The sequence below is a fragment of the Alligator mississippiensis genome, chromosome 11 (assembly GCF_030867095.1).
Source record: "Alligator mississippiensis isolate rAllMis1 chromosome 11, rAllMis1, whole genome shotgun sequence".
NCBI classification, from domain to species: Eukaryota; Metazoa; Chordata; order Crocodylia; family Alligatoridae; genus Alligator; species Alligator mississippiensis.
In genome coordinates, this window is record NC_081834.1 from 1,275,736 (window position 1) to 1,296,256 (window position 20,521).

Here is a 20,521-nt window from a genome sequence, read left to right on the forward strand (position 1 = left end):
TCACCAGACCGTGCAATGGGTCCAGACATCAGACTGTGCAATGGGTCCAGTCACTGGACCATGCCCGGTCACCAGAACGTGCAATGGGTTTGGTCACCAAACCGTGCAATGGGTCCAGTCGCTGGACCATGCCCAGTCACCAGACCGTGCAATGGGTCCGGTCACTGGACCATGCCCGGTCACCAGACCATGCAATGGGTCCGGTCACTGGACTATGCCCGGTCACCAGACCATGCAATGGGTTTGGTCACCAGACCGTGCAATGGGTCCAGTCACTGGACCATGCCCAGTCACCAGACCATGCAATGGGTCCGGTCACCAGACCATGCAATGGGTCCGGTCACCAGGCCGTGCAATGGGCCTGGCCACAGTTTACTGTAAACCTTGTACCTCAAAGCCTGGCTTTCCTGAGGATATCACAAAGAGAAGCGGCGTCCCCAGCTAGAGAGAGGCAGGGGGCTGGGGCTGAGACGGGGAAGGATATCAGTGTCTTGGAAGGAGGAGTCCTAGAGAGATGGAGCCGAGCAAGAGAGAGCCCCCTGCCTCTCCCCTGCCCTCGGGAAGCCTCAGGGCAGAGGCCGAGGCCGGAGGAGCCGGGTGCGCGGGTGGACGGACGCCAGGTTGGAGGGGACATGGCACCCAGGCTGTGGAGAGCAATGAGAGGAGGCAAAGCAAGGGAGAACGGGGCAGGGTCTTGCTTCTGGAAGGGAAATCCAGAATGAAGGTCCCCAACGGAGCCAGGTTAAGACCCAGATAAAGGGACACGGGCTGCCCCAGAGCAGCGCTGACCCCAGGCCCGGCTGGCCAGGACGGCGAGCGAGCAGGCAGGCAAGGTTCAGGACCCTCCCGTGTGCCCCCCCCGGGTCCCACCGGGACTTCCCTGATGTCAGAGCGTCTCTGCAAAGCCGCTCAGGGTTGATGAATTTGCAAACCTCCGATGGGAAAACGTTTGAATAGGACGTCTCCCCGGAGCTCGACGCGTCGCATCCATCACTCGCAGAGCGACGTCTCGCCGGGTTGATAAATTGGAAGTAGTTGTTAACCCAAGAGAAAAAAAACAGCCCTTCTCGCTTCGAAATAAAGGGATGATTTTCTCACGGTAAAAGGGAAAGCATCCTTCCTCCGCGGCTGACGCGCCATCCATCAATCCGCTCTGGCTGTCTCGCAAAGCAAACCCCAACCTGCACCAGCCGGCTGCCGGGAGCCTCGGCGTCGCTTGCGGAGAATGCAAGCGCGTCTCCGCCGTCCGGCGGCAGCTGTGCAGACCGCGGCGCGGTGCAAACACCAGTCTGCTGCCATTTAATCGTATCCGAAGGATCCCGGCTCTCGCTGCTCCCGGGGCAGCTCGCTCCAGATTCTCCCTGCCTGGCAGGAGTCTGGAAGCTAAGGGCGGTAATCTTTATTTATTACACTTTATTGGTCTTGCTGTTTCCATCTCCCCGAGCAGGAAAATTTGTGTGGATGTTGGCCAGCACATTACCCACGTGAACTCTATTTAGCTAACGAGATACAACAGCAACTCTCGTAATGCCTGCTCTTCTTCTCTTTGCATGCTGGTGGCCCGCAGGAAGGCGCCTCGAATGCTCCCCGACGTCCGGCATCCAGCGATCGGGGTCATGGACTTGAACAGGCTCCCCGTGGTGGCCGCAGCCCCCGTGATGAGAATTGGGGACAGAAGAGGGTTGAACATCTCTGGAAAGGGCTGGGGAGCCCGAGGGCGAGGGAAGTCGAAGAGGTCAAGCGCCGTGGGATGTGCAGGGCCAAGCCGTGTCCGGCTAGGTCAACACCGGAGTTTGGCAAACTAAGAAAACTGACCCAACAAAGCAACCTGCTCCCCCTGCCCCTGCCCCGTCCATGCCGGCTCTGGTCCCTCTCCGGACAAGCACTAGTGGCGTCACAAATCCAAAACAGAGCTCAAAAAACAAAGGACTGAGCCAGCAGCCGGGGCTGGCGGCTCCTCGCTCGCACAAACACGCGTGCAAGCCGTCCCGAGGCTGGGGAAATTCCCTTGCAGAATCCCAGACAGCCACAGAGTCGGGACTTGCTTCATTAAAAGATGCTCGGCCTGCTTTACACGTCCCATCCATGTCCACGCAATGCTCTCGTAAGTGAGGACGTGACAGCCCCATGCAATGACTTACAGTTCCCCGGTCAATCAAAAGCATTTTGGGGAAAAAACTAGGGAAGGATGGGCACTTAGCCCTGTCTCGGGATGATTAATGCCCGTCAGGCTCCCTGCTGGCCTTGTCAACACCTCCCGAATACGCATCGCTGCAGAAGGTGATTGCACGTGGTCTTTGTACGTGCCTTCACTTCAACGGACTCTCCTCTCATTGCCTTCAAGCTTCCTGCGGCTGAATTGCAGAATGGTTTCCCAGAAAAACCTCTATCGCTATTTATAATCCAAACCCAGGGGCCGCTCCTCAGGTGCACGCCGTGCGGAGGACAGCCTCACCCGTCCTACACGCGCCACCCGGTACGAAGGGGCAGCGGGTGACAAATGCCTGCCCTTGGACCCCAGCGACGTGACCTGCCTTGTGACTTGACGGAAACCTGAAGCCAGAATAGCTTTCGGGGAAGGCCTTACCTTGCACGGGTGCGGGTCAACCCCGTAGGTCTCCAGCGTCTGGGCTTTGCGCAGGAAGTTTAACTCTGAAGTAGCCGGCGTCTGACCGCTGCAAGAAAGGAAAAGGCTGTGAGCGTCTCCATCAGCAGTGCCATGCATCCACTCGGGCAGAGTTCTTGCACGGTGATTAGCACCGCCAATTAGGATCTTACGTCTGCCCTTCCCGACCTGCCGGAGAAGAGGGGTTAGCAGCACGGCAGAGGAAGGGGAGAGAGGGGCACCTGCCAGGCTCGGGCTGCCCTGAATGTACGCAGCCCGGGCTGGGGAGGGCTCTGCGCACAGCATCCCATTTTACGGGTTTCGGGTGTCTTTAAATCACATCGCATCAAAGGACAAAGCCTGCGACCGTATGCCCGATGGCTTAAAAACAAGTGCGCACCTCGCTGCTAGGAAAACGTGACATCTGCTGAAAGCAGCAACGATTCATCATGTCCTGACCCCGGCCTGTCCAAACCTCCTTGCAGGAGTGCTGGGCGATGAGCTTTGCTATCGCGGCTTCACCGAGCCCTCGCTCCCGGATCCTGATCCGCCCGGGGAGCTCGCACGCTGCATCGCCCGGGTCACCTTCGCACAGCTTTCTGCACGGGCTTCACAAACAAGGATACGGCTTGTATAATGGCCCTGCCGTACTACAATTAGGATAGCTTTCTCTTCTAGGGTGCCTCTCATCTCAAACCAGGATGGGAATAATAGTCCATCCAGGGTGGCACGTGATGGCAGACTATATTCACCCAGGGAGAAACCCGTTTGCCGCCGCTGCCTGGTTGGGGAGCGTCCTGGATGTTTAATCAGGGCTTAAATTGGGCTGACTCGAAGACTCAGCAAAACCAGAGGCTGCTCCAAGCCTGGCCGATAGCCAGCAAGGAGATATTATTAATATTGCGTTTGCACCGGCTGCCCGAGCCCCACGTCTCTGCTGCAAACTAATGACATCCCACCGCTGGGAGATGATATCCCCGGCCCTCCACCGAGACCCCTCGAAGCCCGGTCTTTAATGACTACAAAATGCCAGGACCCCATTTTTAAATCTCATCTTAAAGACGGCAGAAGGAGAAGACAATAAGCTGGATCGAGGAGACTGGGGGTTTTATTTTTTTTCTGATTACCTGCCTATCGAAGCACTTTTTGGCAGTTTTTCTTGAGACGTTTGTAAAGCTTTCTTCCTTTTCAATGTGAAAAACGCTACCAGCAGCACTTGTCCCCGTGCTCCGGGGCTAGCGGGTGCGCCGCGGCACCGGGACACTCGCCCCGTTACACAGAAACCTCCTTGCGAAAACCCGGGAGAGAAGCGAAAATAAAACAAAGAGGAGACGGGTAATTCTGGCCCGAATCCATGCAGGCGAGCCCTCGAACAGCACTGCCCTGCCCGTCGACCGCGGACGAAAGTTACCTCAATTCGGTTTTGTGGATCTCGGCGATTTTCCTTTCCAGCTTTTCTGAATGTTTCGGGAAAAACTGGAACTTGGAACTGTAGCCTTCTGGGTGCTTCCCGGGGTCGTAATCCCCAATCTCCGCTGGGAAAGGCAAGAAAAATCCACGATGAAATAATGACCTTCCCACGTTTGAAATGATATACTTTCTGGAGATATTATTATAGTTCACACGGCAAAACGCTGCATGCAGTGCTACGGCTCTAGCTGCAAGGGCAGCCCAAATCCAAATCCCTGCTGCCGCAGGCTGTTGGGCCCGTCCCGTCCCGTCCCGTCCCAGTCTAGTGCCGAGGAGACGGGTGCCCACGTCACAAAAAACACCGACAGGGGGTCAGTGAACGAACGGGCACAAAGAATGAATGAACCCATCACCTCTGGCCAGAGCTAAGGTCTGGAGGATTGTGGTAGCCAGGATGGTCAAGAGGGAAGGGTTTTGGGTGGGACCTTTTGCTGGGCCAGCCGTGTAGTTGGAAGAGAAGTTGGACAAACTTTTGGGCACGAAGAAGGGCACTCTGTGCAGCTGGGACATCTCTTCCAACTATACAGCTGGGCCCATAAAATATATCACCCCGACGCTGTTGCTCCTCACGTATTCTCCCGGCGACACAGGCACAGAAACCCGATGCCCGCTCTTAACAGCCAGGAAAAAAAAAAATGCAAGAAAAAAGATCATCAATGAATTGCACGCTCTCTGCTTGGGAATCGTTTTCCCGCAGATGGTCGCCGTCTCTGACTTATCACTGCTTCGGAGTCGTTTGCTCTGAGCCGTTCGTGGCCCGCAGCCCCGGGAAGCAGGTCACCGGGAGTATTCACGGGGACAGGCCACGCGGCTCCTGTCTGCACGGGCAAAAGGTGCAAAACCCGTGCAAAACCTCAGCGTTGGAAATCCAGCGGCCCTTTCTGGGAGATTTCTGAAGCATTCATTGAACGCTCGCTATTTAGGGGAAGAGCGTGGCTGGATGAGTGCTTGAAAAGGGCACCGAGAAAGGTGCGGACACACAGGAGGAGAAGTTAAACACACGCTATTTTTGTCCTACAGCGTTCACCTGCCTGGACTGCCTGGACTGGCTTTGGGACAAAACAGAGGTGCCGCCTCCCTCTGACTGTCACTCCAGCAAAAGCATTACCCCGAATAAAACCGGCATCTGCCACCATTTCGCCTGCCAAAAGCCTCCCTGGAGATGCCGGAGTACTTCCCCGGGCTCGGACGGCTTCTGCTGCTCCTCCACGTTAAACGGGATAAAGCAACGACAGACGCTTCCCTCGACTAGTCGTGAAAGCGATGCTAATGTCACCCACAAGCACGACTGGCCGCTGCGGGCTGAAACCCAACTCAAAGCACATCGCCGTCACGTGCTTCATGTATTTTGGGGGCAAAAAAGATGTCTTCACACTCGACAGCTGCGCTGGTGCTCGCATGGAAAATATACAGGTCATTAAGCAATGGGACCTACAAATTGCCGCTGGCAGAAATGGCCCTTTGCTTTTTGTTCCTAAAATGATCTGGCTGGAAATGAATGATGATGATTCCCCCTGTGTGAATAACCCGGGGAAGGCCTTTCTTGCCAGGAGAGGATTTCCACATGGGCATTTCACCATATTGCCCCAAACAGAGGGTCATGGTTTGACCCCCTCGTGCAAACACTGCTCCCAAATTCAGCAGATCCCCCCGGCCCCACTGGCAGGGCTGGTCTGGTGGCAGCTCAGGCTGCAGCGAGGGAAGTTGAGGTTGGATATTAGGAAAAACTTTCTCACCAGGAGGGTGGTGAAGCACTGGGTTGGGTTACCCGGAGCGGTGGTGCAGTCTCCACCCTTGGAGGTGTTTAAGACCCGGCTAGACATCATCCGGGATGATGCAGCTGGGGCTGGTCCTGCTTGGAGCAGGGGTTGGACTAGATGTGACCTCCCGAGGTCCCTCCAACCACGACACCACATGGGAGTCTCCAGGTCCGGACCAGTTCAGTGGTCACGAATCTCCCAAGCAAACCCGAGGCCGTGCCGAGAGAAGCTGGGCTGACAACGCTGCTCCACGGCGCGGCACATCTCCAGGGCTATGACAGCCCTGACGTGAAACGTGGCTGCTGCAACTGCTTTGCATTGAGATTTGGAGTTTTTCCAAGCTGGGATTTAAAACACAACTCCGAACCTGCCCCGTCCCGCAGCAGGAAACGTCCTAAGTGCCCGGAGGTGTTTGCAGACATAGACGTGACTCCTTCCACCTCCATCCCCCCCGTGCAAAGGTGCTTCCCCTTGCATCTTCCATTGCGCTCTGGGAACGAGCCAGCAATTAAACCTGAGCTTCACTCGAGCTGCAGCAAGGGGAGGGGAACAGGATGGCAAAATGGGCCTCTGACTGCTGAGCGCAGCAGTATTTCATGCCTGCGCCGCATGCTTTTTAGCTCCGTATTGGCTCCTCAGGATTGATAACGGCGCTGCCTCTGCAGCCTCCCCCTGCTGCGATGGAAGAACATGCCTCACTTCATCTCCCGCGGTCGAGGGCCCTAGGTGGTGAGGTCGTTTGCCTGTTTCCTGCTTGAAAAGCTAAAAGGGGGGACGTACATCAATACTCGGTAACTAATTAACGAATGCGCTTCAAACCTCGCCCAGACTGAACAGGCCGTGCATGGGCATCGTTAGCGCTGCTCTGAAATAACCTGGAAACGCTTTGGAACCGGGACTGCTCCAACGCTGTCGGCATACAGCACGCCGCAGGAGTGTCTGCACACCTAACCCCACAATAAAAGGATGCTGTCAAGGTTGCCAAGTCAAGTCGAGCTGGGATAAATCAGCCACCTTCGTCCAGTCCCGTGGGTAGCATACCATGCAGCAAAGGGGCAGGGTTGAGACTGAACAGCCTGCCTCCATTCGGGCACGTCTCAACTGCCAAGTGCTTGCCTTGGCGCACAAGTCCCGTCCTTTTACTGCCCTCCCCGGCAGCAGGTAAGCTTGTAGGTTTGCAAAGACATGAACTGCAACCACAGAAATTCCCTCCCGGGGCATCCCCTGGACCCCGCCAGGGCTCCTCCAAGAAGAGCTCTGCCATTACAGCCCATGGACTCACTGGCAGCAGTAGTAGGCTGTCATCCTTCGTGTAGATCAGCAATGGAGGAGGCAGAGACACACTTTGCCTGCACTGGCAGCAGAGGAATGGCAGGTCTCTGGGGTCTGCATTTCCATATCAGGCTCTGGGGGCATTGGATCTACAGCCCCTTCCCCCCTCAAGACACCTGCCCTGTGCCATCCAGCCTGTTCCCATCACAGTCCTGACCCGTCCCTCCGCAGCACGCTGGCCCGGGTCGGAGCAGCCCTGGGCTGGCAGGATGAGCCCCGGGCCCTCTGTCAGCCGGGGCTGCTGTGACCCGGCTCCACAGCTGCAGTCCTAGGTGCACGTGCAAACGCAGAGCCTGGGAGCAATAAACTCCGGTGCAAACTGCGCTAGAGTTTATTCGGCTGCATTAACCGCATGTGTAGACACAGCTAGTTTTAGCTCAACTCTAACCTCAGACAGGCCCCTGGGGTCGGGGACTCGGCGCAGGCAGGCCAGCCTGGGCTAAGGACCTCCGTGGCCACCCTGCAGTCAGCCCCGCTAACAAACTGCCCCGTGTTAGGAACAGCGAGCGTCCTGACTGCCTGCCCAGGCTTATTTCGGTCTATCTGTTGGCTCGTTTCAGCTGCTCTGCCCACAATCCCTGGGCGAAGCGCCGGCGTTTGGGTGGCCTCTTTCCTTGTGCTGCACTTACACAGATTCATTTGCACGCCAGAGGAGAGCTGTGTTGGTATCGCGGGTGAACGTACAGAGGCTGAATTCACTTGTGCCTTTATCCGTGTCCGTGCAGGCCGGCACTCTTGCCTGGACTCTTCTCCCGGTAAAACACTCAAACCCCCTGAGCGGCTGAGTCTGGAGGAGCGAGGTGGTCAAGGTACTTTCTCTGGGCAACTAAATACCTTGGAAAGTCTGGCCTTGGTGTGAGCGAAGGGGACTGGGGCCCCTCCACACCCAAGTTGTTTTCTGAAAATGCTGCTTACGTCACTTAGGCCCATTTCCACGGAGGGAATGTAGGCACCAGTTTCTGTGTATGCAACCAACTCCCACTGATTGCAATGGGAGCTAGGTGGCTATTCAAGGACCTAAATACCACTGCAGATCTGGGCTTTGGGTGCTTGAGAAGCATTCACCCTTTGGCTCATTCCTGGAAGGAGACTCGGGGCATGTCTGGCTGACACTGGAGGTCTCACAAGGGCATTAAAAGACCTTTGCACTGAAAGACAAGGGTCTTTTGGCGAATCTGATATCTTCCATTAGACCGACTTCAATAGTTGGGGAAGCTTTCGGGTTTCGAAAACTTGCTAAAAAATTATTTTTCCAACTATTGAAGTTGGTCTAATAAAACATATCGGATTCACCCAAAGCCCCTTGTCTGCCTGCAGCTACAACCTACGCCCCTTTGCACTGACATGCACCCACGCTTCCACCTCTGGTGCTGCTGCTTTGTGCGCCCCTCTCAGATGAAATCAGAGCTCATGGCAGAGGGGATATCTTTTATTAGACCAGGACAACAAGTCGATGTGCGTTATAAAGGACCAGACTCTGTTTTCCTTGTCCTGCCTTAAACCCCCATCCCGGAAGGGCACGCGGCTGCGGGAAGGACAGGGCTTTGTCACCGGGCTCATTAAGACGCTGTGCTCGTCTGCGTGGGGCAGACAGAGAGCAGGAGGTGGACGCCGCGCGTCCCTTAATGCACTTGGCTGCGGCACAAAACGGTGATTTCATCTGTGCTCCGGTAAAATGTAAAGCTCCATAAATCAGCTGCTGCTTCAGCAAGGCTCCCTCCCAGAGGTGGGCAAAGTCATGGGCTGGGGCAGAAAGAGCCGTGAAGTATGAATTATGGCTTTGGAGGTGAAAAGAGATCTCACTTTGAATGCTAAGTGAAGCTGCTCCAGACCTGCTGCACTTAATGGCATCTACCCTTATTGCTGGAACGGGCCGTTAGATCGCTCTCAGCTTCTGCATAACATGGGCCACCAAGTTTCATCCAGCTACCCTGCACCGAGCCTCATCATCCGGATTCGACCGACCTACGTCTTCCAGAAAACCAGCTGCTCTCAAGCTAAAGGGAGGGGACTTTCGCCCCACTTGTAGTTGCAAGAAACACGAAAGGTGCAAACGTGGTCACGTTTCTCCCGGGAACGGCGCGCCCCTTCCGAACCAGTCGGCGTCTTGTGCTGTGATGGGAGGGCAGCTGGAGGAAGAGGAGAAGGCGACACCGAGGACGGTAAATGAGGACTGGACCGGCCAGCCCAGATCCAAGGGCCCTGTCACACCATCAGATGACAACTGGATAGAAACCAGCTGCAGAGTTGTTGCACATTTTCAAGCACTAACTTCACAGCGAGTTGGCTCCTTTCATAGCTGGACAGTCATATTTAGCGTGTGATAATGACTTTGCACGTGTGGCCGGTTTAAATTGATTATGCACTTAACTCGTTCATTGTGGGATAATCGCTTTGCATGTGTGGCCAGTCTAAATTTACTGCGCTTTTAACCAGTTAATGGCTTCATACGTGTAATGTGTAGCCGGAGCCTAAGACTCCAGTTCAAAAGGTGACAAGAGGTCAGAGCGACTTGCTCAAAAGCACCCGTGATCACACACTAGTGCAACCATCTCTGCCGGGTGCACTGACACACGCCTGGACGCGGGTCTGAGATACCCACGGCTGCGGCTGGACTTCTGCGGGGAGTCTCAGCCTGAGCGAGCGCCTTTTATTCGGTTTCTATCTTTGATCACCTGTGAAGCTTCTTTCAAATCGATATTGAGTCTCCTGCTGCTACAGTCCTTTTTTGCACACCTTGTTTGCACACTTTGCAGTGCTAGCACTGCGAGGCACCCTTGAAAGGATCTGAAGGCACTGCAGGATGCCACGGTCCACCCGCCATCCCCGGTTGAGAATCACTGCACTAGACAAGCGCGACTCTCCAGATCCTCTCTGGTCAACCCAAGGGACACGGCCGACCCGACTCCAGGCAGAACGACTCTGCAGGAGCGGATGGGAGAGTATCTGCATCGGGTACAGGTTAGATCACAGCATCGCTTCCCGTGCTATTTCAGCCCAGGCTGGTATGACACAGGTACAATCTTGAAACATGAGCCCTGCGTTGGGTAGATGACATTTGTATTCAAGGTGCAGTGATCTGTTGTAAGTGAAATAATGTAATCAGTACTTAGCATGAAAAGCAAATTTATCTTGTCAAAAAGCATTACCTTGAAGGATATAGGCGGCTAACAAAGCAGCATCCGATGTCTTGCAGAGAAGGCGGCCATGGTAGAGATCTCGTTTGATCTGCAGGAAGACCAAGTACCTGCGGAGAGAGGCAGGAGGGGCCCTGAATTAGAGAGATGAGCTGAAATGGTTTTGAATGTGCAATTCCAACATAGAAAATCTGCATTAAGATGATTCCTCTTCAAACATCCCAATTAAGAGACAGTGCATCCGCTGTGACTTAGTCAAGTGCTAATTAACATGCAATCCCCAATTAGAGACCGTTCTCTGTGCTTCCCTGCCATGCTCATGCCACTCTTCAACTGCCCAGGAGAGGGATAAGGAGAAGAGAAGACCCATGAAAGGTAAGGGAGCTCCTCAAGGAAAATGCCCACTTATTGCTTGGGTCCTGACTACCACGACAATTAAAAACCAGGGACACCGGCAGACGGGGAGAAAGGGCTGCGCATTTCACGGGAAGTCTGCAGGGACCCTTCTCCATTGGCACGGACGTGGAAAGCGGGGCGCATTGATATCGATGTATAAATGCTTCTCCTGTCACTGTCTGGCTGTTGCATGTCGGTGGCAGCTCACCAGCTTCAGTGGAAATGCCTGCTATCGGGCTCGCCGGGCTCTGGAGAAGGCTGGCGCTGCGGTGGCTTGCCATGCTCCCAGGTTTGGCTGCAATAAGGTCACGGCACCCTGAGGTTATGAGCGCCGCGGGCTAGTGGGACCAGACCTCAACGCCAAGCCAAAGGCCAGACCCTGCTTTGGGAGCAATGGCAGGATAGGAAAGGAACTGGTCTAGGTCCACTGGAGCCAACCTATCTTATATGCCTGCTGCACTTAGCGTCGTATATTCTTGGACCATTAATTAGATCACGCTGAGCTGCATGACACAGGCCGCAAAGTTTCATCCGGCTACCCTGCGCTCAGCCTAATCGGCCGGGTTGGACTGACCTACGGCTGCCAGAAAAGCAGCTGCTCTCAAGCTGAAGAGCTCAAGAGAGGGGACTTCTGCCCCACTTGCAGCTGCAGGAGCCATGCCAGGTGCAAAAGCCCCTCCAGACTGCCCAGCACTAATGCTCATTTCTTAGCGGGTCGTGGGGACGTTGGGCGGGAAGGGACTTCACGGGGTCGCCCCTAGCCAGCCTCCTGCTCCACTGGCCCAGCGTCTGTCCAACCTGAACTCGACAACTTCCAAGGATGGAAATTCCCCGATTTCCCTAAGCAGCTGCCCTGCTCCCACGCTTGACCAGAAAGCGCCTCCTCATCTCCAACCCCAGCTTTCCCCATCTGCACCTTGAAGCCATTGCTGCGAGTCCTTTCTCCTGCAGCCACAGAGAAAACCTCATCTCCATCCCCTCGATCGTCGCTCTTATGGTTATCAAATACCGGCCCCAGTCTTCTCTTCTCCAGACTCAACAGGCCCGGTGTTTTCAGCCGTTCTTCACCAGTCACGTTTCCCAAGCCACCGATTATTTTTGCTGCTCTCCCCAGGACTCTTTCCAAGCTGTCCGCGTCCTTCTCGAAGTGCCCCAAACTAGGCACCTCGCTCCGGGGGAGGCCTCGCCGGCGCTGAACGGAGCAGAAGCATCACTCCCCTTGATTGCGGTCACGCTCCGGCTCACGCAACCCGGGACGCTGTTGGGTTTTTGGCAGCAAGGACACGCTGCAGGCTCCTAGTCGGCTCCCAGTCCACTGCAAGCTCCAGGCCCTGCTCTGCAGTCCTGCAACCTGGCCCGTCTGTATTTGGGTATGCAATTATTCAAGGGCACCGCACTTGTCCTTGCCAATCTGACCTGGTTGACTGTGGACCATTTTTCCATCCTGGCCTCTTCACATTGAGGGGCCAAATGGTGTGTCGTGTATGATGGGGAGAAATAACTGCGTGGCACTGAAATCCGAACGTTTAGCATTTATTGCCTGGTGCTATCGAAGCTCCCAGGTCCCCGGTCGGAGCGGCTGTTCTGGCCTTCAGTTTTCTGAGTTTCCAATGTGCCCTTGAATCCAACCCTTCATCCAACATCTGTTTTAGGAGAATTTCCTCCTCCTTGCACACGTGGGCAAGTGGCCTGTTAGCGCCCTGCAAAGTGTAGAGAGCCTCGCATGCTTTCACCCAGTCCTTCGGCATCCATCATTAACCGAGAATGAAGCCAACGTCCTTAAAAGCAAGCTGCCTCCTCTGCTTGCCTGCCAACAGATCTTTTTGCATGGCTTCAATAAATCAAAGCAGTAAAAAAAGGTAAACAACAAATGAGTGGAAATGACAGGATCCTAATACACTTCAAATAAGTACCGGTTTGGGCTGAGCGATGATGGCACGCTGCACGGGGGGAAACAACCTGATGTCAAACACAGCTCGTGTAATTAAGGAGCAAATTGTAAATTGGCATGCTTGGAAATATGTTTAAATAATCAAACCTCCGCTCTGCAGCATCTCAGCCGTGCTTGATTTCTTGAGTTCACATTTCCGACACGGCGAGCTTCATCGCTTCACTGATAAACAGACTTGAGTTTTGAGAGACACCCAGCTAGCGTTGCATGCGCCCATCTCCGGTGTCGCAGCATTCAAGCCCCAAGCTCTGCTCTGAGCTTTCAGGACCCGCTGCCCGCATGCATTTTATGGGCAGATGTCTTACAGGTGGGGAGAGTTAGTTAGCCGCGTTAGTCTGAAGCCGGGCAGAAGGCAGGGTAGATTGGCACCTTACAGACTAACTAATCAGAGATATGTAGCATAAGCTTTCGCAAGCAGGATGCTGAACAGAAAGCAGCGATTAGAGCAGAAAGGGCAGGAAAGGAGGTGGAGAAGCAGAGGGCACGGCTGAGAGAGGCAAGGTGGGTAGGAGAGAGAAAAGCAAGCAGCAGCCCACTGAAGGAGGGACACAGGCCTTACAAAAGCTAATCCAGGTAATGGGATACGAATCCCTCGTCTCCGTCTAGACCAGACTTCACGCAGTCCAGGTCTGTGGATGATTTCCAGTTCCTCTATTTCCACTTCAAGTTCATTTTTAAAGTTTGGTTTTCTCCAAACAGCACCCTGAGCTCAGCAGAGCAGCGTCCAGGAGCTGCGAGGCTGCCTGTCTCCCGGTATTGGTGTCAAATGGGTGTGCGTCCGCTCTTGCACGCCGGCATCTCTGTCTGTCCAGAGGGCACCGGAGCAGGTGATGGTCTGCAGGATATTAGAAGAAATTAAGTCGCGTCCCTTGGTCCAGGGGGTCGATGAAGAGGCACAGCGGGGTCCGTCCAGAGCAAGGTCTTCCCCGTCTCCATCCGACCGGCCCTGGGAGACTCCTGCCAGCCGATTCACTCCTTGGACCCCAGTGTGGATGTCTGCCGTGGCCGTATCGCCTCCGCACCGCATCAGAAACCAGCCGACCGCTACAGCGGCCTCCACGCCAGCCGCTCACATCCGAGGTGCTTTCCTTTGAGCACCTTCTTGCAGCCCCTTCACAGCATCGCATCGAGCAAGCTGCTGCTTGTGAAAGTTTACGCTACGCATTGCTGATTTAGTTAGTCTGTGAGGTGCAAATCTGCCCTGCCTTCTGCCTTATTAGAAGTAGAACCAGTGCCCAGCAGCTAATTAGCCCTTGTCTTGCCTGGATATCAATGCCCCGTTCCAGCCGTGTTGCTGAGCTCTGCTTCCCCTGTGCGCGTGCTCCTGGTAGGCGGTGCGGGGTCACGTCACCCGTGTTTTCTAGGCGTGGGCTGGACAAATTTCATTTCCAGGCCGATCTAAAAGTGCAAAGCAATATGGACAGGCCATTCTTTGCAATCCGCAGGTTGAGCGTGCCCCTGGTAGCACCGGGATCCAGGACTTTCCAGCAGGAAGGGCTAATGCAGAGGAGATGCACACCTGGGAGCGGGAGCCCCCGATCCACAGGTATCAAACAACTAATGGAGAAAAATTTGGCAGGGTCAGCACGGGCGGAGGCAGAGGCGCGCTGTACTAAAGGTTTCAGCCAAGCGATGCTGGTGAGAGCTCTTGGATAGAGAAAAACAAGATGTGACCGAGGCCCGGGCACAAAAATAGAGCCAAACTGCCAGATTACCGCCGTGTATTTAGCCCGATCCCTCACGAAGCCAGATCTGCATCAGGCCTCAGCGCAGCACGTGCAAAATCCCGACTCCCCCCGTCCACCGGCTCCAGAAGCGGCCAAGTGCTTCTGGGGCTTAGAAGATGATCCGTGCCTCCCTATCAGCTCCTCACGCAGCAGGGGAAGGGCTCCGTGGGCTCGTCTACATGTTCATGAATGTGCGCATCACATTTAGTACCTCCCTTGCGCGGTACTAGAAAAATGTGCATTAGCCTATTTTAATGCTCATTAACTAAAGAGCAAAAGATTTTTGTGATGTTTTAATGCGCATTAAAATAGGCTAATGCACATGTGTAGACGTGCCTTGTTTGAGTGAGCTCAATATCGTATCCACGTGAGCGCGAACTATGTGGATGCCACGGGTGGATGCAGCCTGACCCGGGACGGATCGCAGAGTTTCGTCTCATGAGCTGCAGAAAAGGGGCTGCAGAGGAGCCCAGCACAACGACCGAGCAGACTTGGCTGTGCCCAGACCAGTGATTCGCAACCAGGGCGTGCCACACACTGCTAGGTGTGCCGATGCGATTCCCAAGATAAACCCAGAGATGGGAAACAGGAGGCCAGAGTGTGAAAAGCATCCTGCCCTGCTGTGAGTGGGCAGCGGAAGAACCGCTCTATTATTTTTATACATTAAATTAAAGGGCTGACATTTTCCAAGGGGTGCCTGGAGTCTAGCCAGGGGTGCCCTGACTCTATCGAGGGATGCCTTGAGTCCTAAAAGACCTGAGACCCGCTGGCCTAGACAACACCCATGGACGAGGCGCAAACTGCACAAATGCAACTTCCCTTTAACAAGGTATTAAATATTATTGGACATTAGGAAGAACTTCTTCACAGTTCGAGTGGCCAAGGTCTGGAACGGGCTCCCAAGGGAGGTGGTGCTCTCCCCTACCCTGGGGGTCTTCAAGAGGAGGTTAGACGAGCATCTAGCTGGGGTCATCTAGACCCAGCACTCTTTCCTGCCTATGCAGGGGGTCGGACTCGATGATCTGTTGAGGTCCCTTCCGACCCTAACATCTGTGAACCTATGAATCTATGACGAGCCTGGGAAGTCCTTTCTGGACTCGAGGATTTCGGCCATTCCTGCTGGCACTCCTGCTCTCTTCAGGCAGGGTCTCCTGAAGCCGATTTAACTCTACACTGAATGGAGCTTCTTCTCTTCCCTGCCAGTTAACCAACACCTTGAAGCCAGTATTCCCCCTTCGCAGCGTATTTTATTCTTTCCAATGTGGTGAACGCTGACAAAATGGTGGCTGGCCTCTGCCTCAGCTCAGACTCACAGACAAGGAGGGCTGGAGGGAGCGCAGGAGGTCACATCTAGCCCAACCTCCTGCTCCGAGCAGGACCAGCCCCAACTACAGCATCCCAGCCAAGGCTTGGTCTACCAGGGGCTTAAAAGCCTGCCAGGATGGAGACTCCACCACCTCTCTGGGGAGCCTGTTTCAATGCTTTAATATCTTCCTGGTAAGAAAGTTTCTCCTAATATCCAACCTCAACTTCCCTCGCTGCAGCGTGAGCCCATTGCTCCTTGTCCTGTATCTGCCCCCACTGAGACCAGCCCAGCTCCATCCTCTTTGCAGCCCCCCGGCAGGGAGGTGAAGGCTGCTGTCAAATCCCCCCTCAGTCTGCAAACCAAGTAAACCCAGTTCCCTCGGCCTCTCCTCACCAGCCACGTGCCCCAGCCCCACAACCACTTCCACTGCCCTCCGCCGGACTCCTCCACTTCACCTCCATTAAAAGCTCGGCTTCATTTGAATTCTTCTGTTTTCAAGAAAATGGATCTCACCGGGACACGAGAAACGGGGGAAGAGAGCCAGCTTTACACAGCTGGAAATGGCAGCTATGCGATGCAGAGGGAAAACTGTCACTGAAATATGCAGTCACATTATCTTGGAAATAGTCCAGGACGTTCTGGCTGCAGACCTGAAGTAATGCAAAGTGCTGCTGTCTTTTTCTTCCTGCTGTATGTTTGCAACAGGCCTGTCTGTGATGACCCCCATCGATCAAGTTTCCACCCTCGAGAAGTGAAAGCTGAATAGTTTTTTCCAGTTTCCTTATTATACTTGAGAGCTGCAGATGTTTCACTAATCTCTGGATTATAGAAAAGACATACAATTAGCATATTGTATGCATGGTTTAATGCCCGCATAATAGCAATTGCTATTCAGATGGATGTCATTGGCCGTTTCACATTTAAATTAAGGCCTAATCACCGCATGGTTAGCATATCATCTGCAAACCAAATGCACGTCTTTTCTGCAAAACAAGGAGGCTCGTCGGCCTGGCAGCTAGGGCCCGACACTGCTTCGGCTCTTCCCCGATGTGCTTCAAATGTGAAAGCAAATCGCGTTCGGGGAAGTTGACTCCAGGGCACGTTCCGGTAGCAGCAGAAAAGCCAGCGTCCTGGACCTCCAGTTATAGTAAAATAGGCTCTGTTTGTGACCGACTGGCTTTGTTTTAATCTGCTGGTACCTGGGCTAGCTAGCAGGCAGAGGAGAGCTGGCCACGTAGTCAGCGTCTTAACTTCCCTAGCCTCTTAGATAAGGACTCAAGTTGTTGGCTCTCCGTTGCAAGTCAACCTCCCGTGCGTTTTGTACAGCATTGGGACATAAGCACACCTCCTGATCTTCCCCTACCCTGGCCTCATTTCCCATTTTTTTCTGTTTTCATACCCATCGCTCTAAAGAGAAACCTAGAGAAGTTTATCACCGCCAAGCAGAGGCACACAGCCTGACTGGAAATATCCCCAAGGCAACACAGTCCCAAAGTCCATCCCTCTCGGTACGCCTACGCGACGCATCGTGTGCTCAGCCTGGCTCTTGACTCTTGGCAGTGGCATGGGTTATGGGGGTCAGTCACCCCTGGGGGAAAAAATAACGCCTCCAATGTGTGTTACTTTAACACGTTGAAAAGACGTTTCAAGCGGCAGGAAATCCCGCTGTGCAAACAGAAACGCGGTTGCAGCGCTTACATTCGTGTTGTGTACAAGCGCCCACCCACGGAGGCTGCAGAGGGATTTGGGGGTTTTCACCTCCAGGCTGCTGGTCGGGAACAAGCCCACGTGGGTGACTGCCTGAAGGCCTGAGGAGAATAGAGCTGGGGTCTGGCAGTGCCCGGGACACCAGTGTCCACACCGTAAGGCAATACTTGCACTGTGCTCAGACAATACAAACGAGAGCTTCTGCTACTGCTCCCTTCACCTACAGCTAAGTCGAGGTCTTTATTCTCCAGGGCTGATAATCTAATACCTTCCACCGGCACTACACTCCAACGCTTCATCTTTAAACATTTAAAAAGCAGCAATAACAAGAACAAGATCCATGACTGTATAACCCCGGGGACACCGGGATCCCAGGAGAGCAGCACCTCTGCTCTTCCACAGCGCTGCTCATCATCACCCATCATCATTTATACCAGGGCAGCCAATAAAACCCACCTGTGCGCTAACCAGACACCCAGGTTTCACATGAAAGAGTATTGCAGCGCTGCATCTGCTAATGGCATAGCACAACACACGGCCGAACGCACCAACGGGACGTTTCACACACGCGCTTGTGCAGGCTGTAATCTAGCTGCAGGCACTTTGTGACAGGCTTGGTTGAAACCTTGCACGCGGGTTTGACCCTAAATGCTTTGGCCTCCTTTGATGCAGGAAATGCATCCACATCTCCCTAGGGTACTCTGAGCACTGCCAGTGGGACTAGGATATAATCACCACCTTAATTCAGGTTTAGTTTCCCCAAAATGCCTGTCCCCTTCCAACCAGGCTGAGAGCGTGGTCCAGAGAAACCATCCCACATCTATTCCTGCAAGCACCGTTCCTCCAGCCTGTCTTACCACCCGTGTCCAGCACTTGACTGCTTTCACTAGCCGTGGATTGGGAAACCAGGACGTAGAATAAAGGTCACAGACTCCTCCCAAAAATACTAAAATACATACAGGCAGGGCAGAAAACTCTTCCAGACTCCGAGGGCTAGGTCTGAAATGGGGGCAGTGCACGTGACAGCACTTTAACTGGCCAGCTTCCCAGCTGTCTTTGCCTGGAAGACCCGTCGTTCAAGTGCAGACACCCCCAAAGCCTGTTTTCCACCAAGTAGGCACTGACCTTGTGATCAATCTGGTTTCTTTCCCCGAGTCTGCAAACAGCTCTCTTATAAGAGTGACCAAATGCAGCTTCACAGAGACGAGGCCCATCTGCCTGAGATCACGGCTGCTCGCCCACGTCGCTGCTAAGAGATGCCCCGGCGGCAGCCCGCCGTAATTCTGGGTCACCCCAGACAGCAAAGCAGACACCTTTTCCAGGTTTCACTCCACTGTGGCCCCTGGCTTTGAGAGGAGCCCAGGCCTGAATCCAGAGAGGCGATCTATCAAGTGCTAGCCGGCTAAGGATGCTCTGCATCCCCAGCATCACATCAGGATGGGGACTGTCCACACCTGCCCAGGCACTCGGACCACGAATGAACAAGCAAATTTGCTAAGAAAAGGCCCAAAGAAAGTAAAGCAAGTTTCCCCCTTGCCAAGTCCAGCAATTTTTGGAGCCTCCTTCGCCCCATTGGTTAGGACATTGAGATCTGACTGTAATTTGTTCCATCGGAAAGAGGAACGACACCTTGGGCAGCGAGTGCTGCGGTGGAAACACCTCTGCCCAGTCTCACGAGGACGTAAGAGCCGCCGGTTCCTGGGTCAGGCCCATCTTGCCCAGCCTCCTCCATCGCACGGGGGCAGAGAGCAGATGCTGAACGGGAGACTGAACCGGGCCTGGGCTGCAAGGATATTTCATCCCCCCTCACCCAGCGGTGCTCACACTTTTTAGACTTGAGGCACCCCTGGGATAGACCCAAGGCAGGGCGCAGATAAGACCAGCTCTTAGTTTTCATTTGTTTTTTTGCTGCACAAAACTACTCATGCCGTTTTTCTGAACGCAGAACAGGGCTGCATGTTTTTGACTCTCTGTTTGAAACCTCTGGGTTTATCACGCGAGTCACGTTTGCACATCTAACACTGCGTGGCACCCTTGCAAGGATCCCCAGGCACCCTGCCGGGCCGTGGCACCCTGGCTGAGGACCGCTGTCCTCGATGCTCCCAACCCCGACGGCGTCTAGACAAAGCCAAGCTGCTCTTTAACAAACCCGACACGGTGCTGTACCTCCCCTCCCCTCTCCTCCTCCTCCACTCCCGCTCTGCGGCATCGGGAGAGAGCAGTAGCCATTTGTTACCTTAACGAATGACAGTGAGAATTAATCAAAGTCTTGGGGCTACATTTATTGCCTGGGAAGAGTCCAAATGGCTGCAGAGAGCTCTGCCGTCCCCGGCTCATCTGTGTCTGCGCAGCCGCGCTGGAGCAGGCCGGACGAGAAGGCCAGGCTCTCACACCTGTGCTGCCCGGCAGCACGGTGCTGACAGCTGCATTTGTTTTGCAGGCGGGCGCTGGGAGCGAGGGATCCTTCCTTGACTTGGTAGCAGGTGCATGTGCCTTTTAGCCGGCAGGCATGGGGAGGGGAAGGCAACCCCACAGTCTGTACCAAATCTGGCATCGGGCTGATCTGAGCGGAGGGGCAAGACCCGCACGGCTTTGGTCCCAGCGGGACCCCAGTCCCCATCCCCAGCACCCAGTGCCTCTAAGGGAGGTTTAAGCCTCTCTGACACTTGTCAGCTCTCCGGGCTCGACATTTGTGTTGCTCACAAATCGAGTCTGGTTGGCAGGTCCTCCCTCCCATCCCCGGAGAACAGCGGGCCGTGGCGTGAGCGCATCCGGTGCCGGGGCAGCGCGTCTAGCTCAGCGCGGTCCCTCTCCCCTTCGCCAGCAGCATCTGCGAACGGAGCCACGCGCGGTGGCACTTGCAGCCTACGAGGGCGCACGTGCTGATGTCGGTATCCTTGCTGAGGAGCTTCCCCTCTCCAGCCCCAAAACAGCGTTCGCGGCTCCCTCCAGGTCCTTCCGCCCTCTTCATGCCCAGCCTTTCATAGTCAAACGCTGAGTTTCTTCCCAACAGGTTCTCACAGGGTCTACGACATTTTATCCCAGCGTTTAGGGCTTCTCTCCCTTCTGCCCTAAGTCTTGCCATTTGAGTGGGCTTTCTAAAGCAAACCTGCACTGTCTGTTCAGCATT

At 54.5% G+C, this 20,521-nt stretch overlaps 1 protein-coding gene across 4 annotated transcripts in view; it reads right to left on the reverse strand.

The window, feature by feature from the left end:
- The window catches only part of FRMD5 (FERM domain containing 5), a 241,981-nt gene that overhangs the window by 23,820 nt on the left and 197,640 nt on the right, over positions 1-20,521 (reverse strand). For all 4 annotated transcript variants that reach the window (XM_019496939.2, XM_019496938.2, XM_019496937.2 and 1 more), the window contains exons 5-7: positions 10,317-10,414; positions 4,017-4,140; positions 2,588-2,675 (exon numbers count right to left, since the gene is read on the reverse strand). In XM_019496939.2, the coding sequence (XP_019352484.1) occupies positions 2,588-2,675; positions 4,017-4,140; positions 10,317-10,414 (310 nt within the window). The remainder of the gene's footprint in view (positions 1-2,587; positions 2,676-4,016; positions 4,141-10,316; positions 10,415-20,521) is intronic.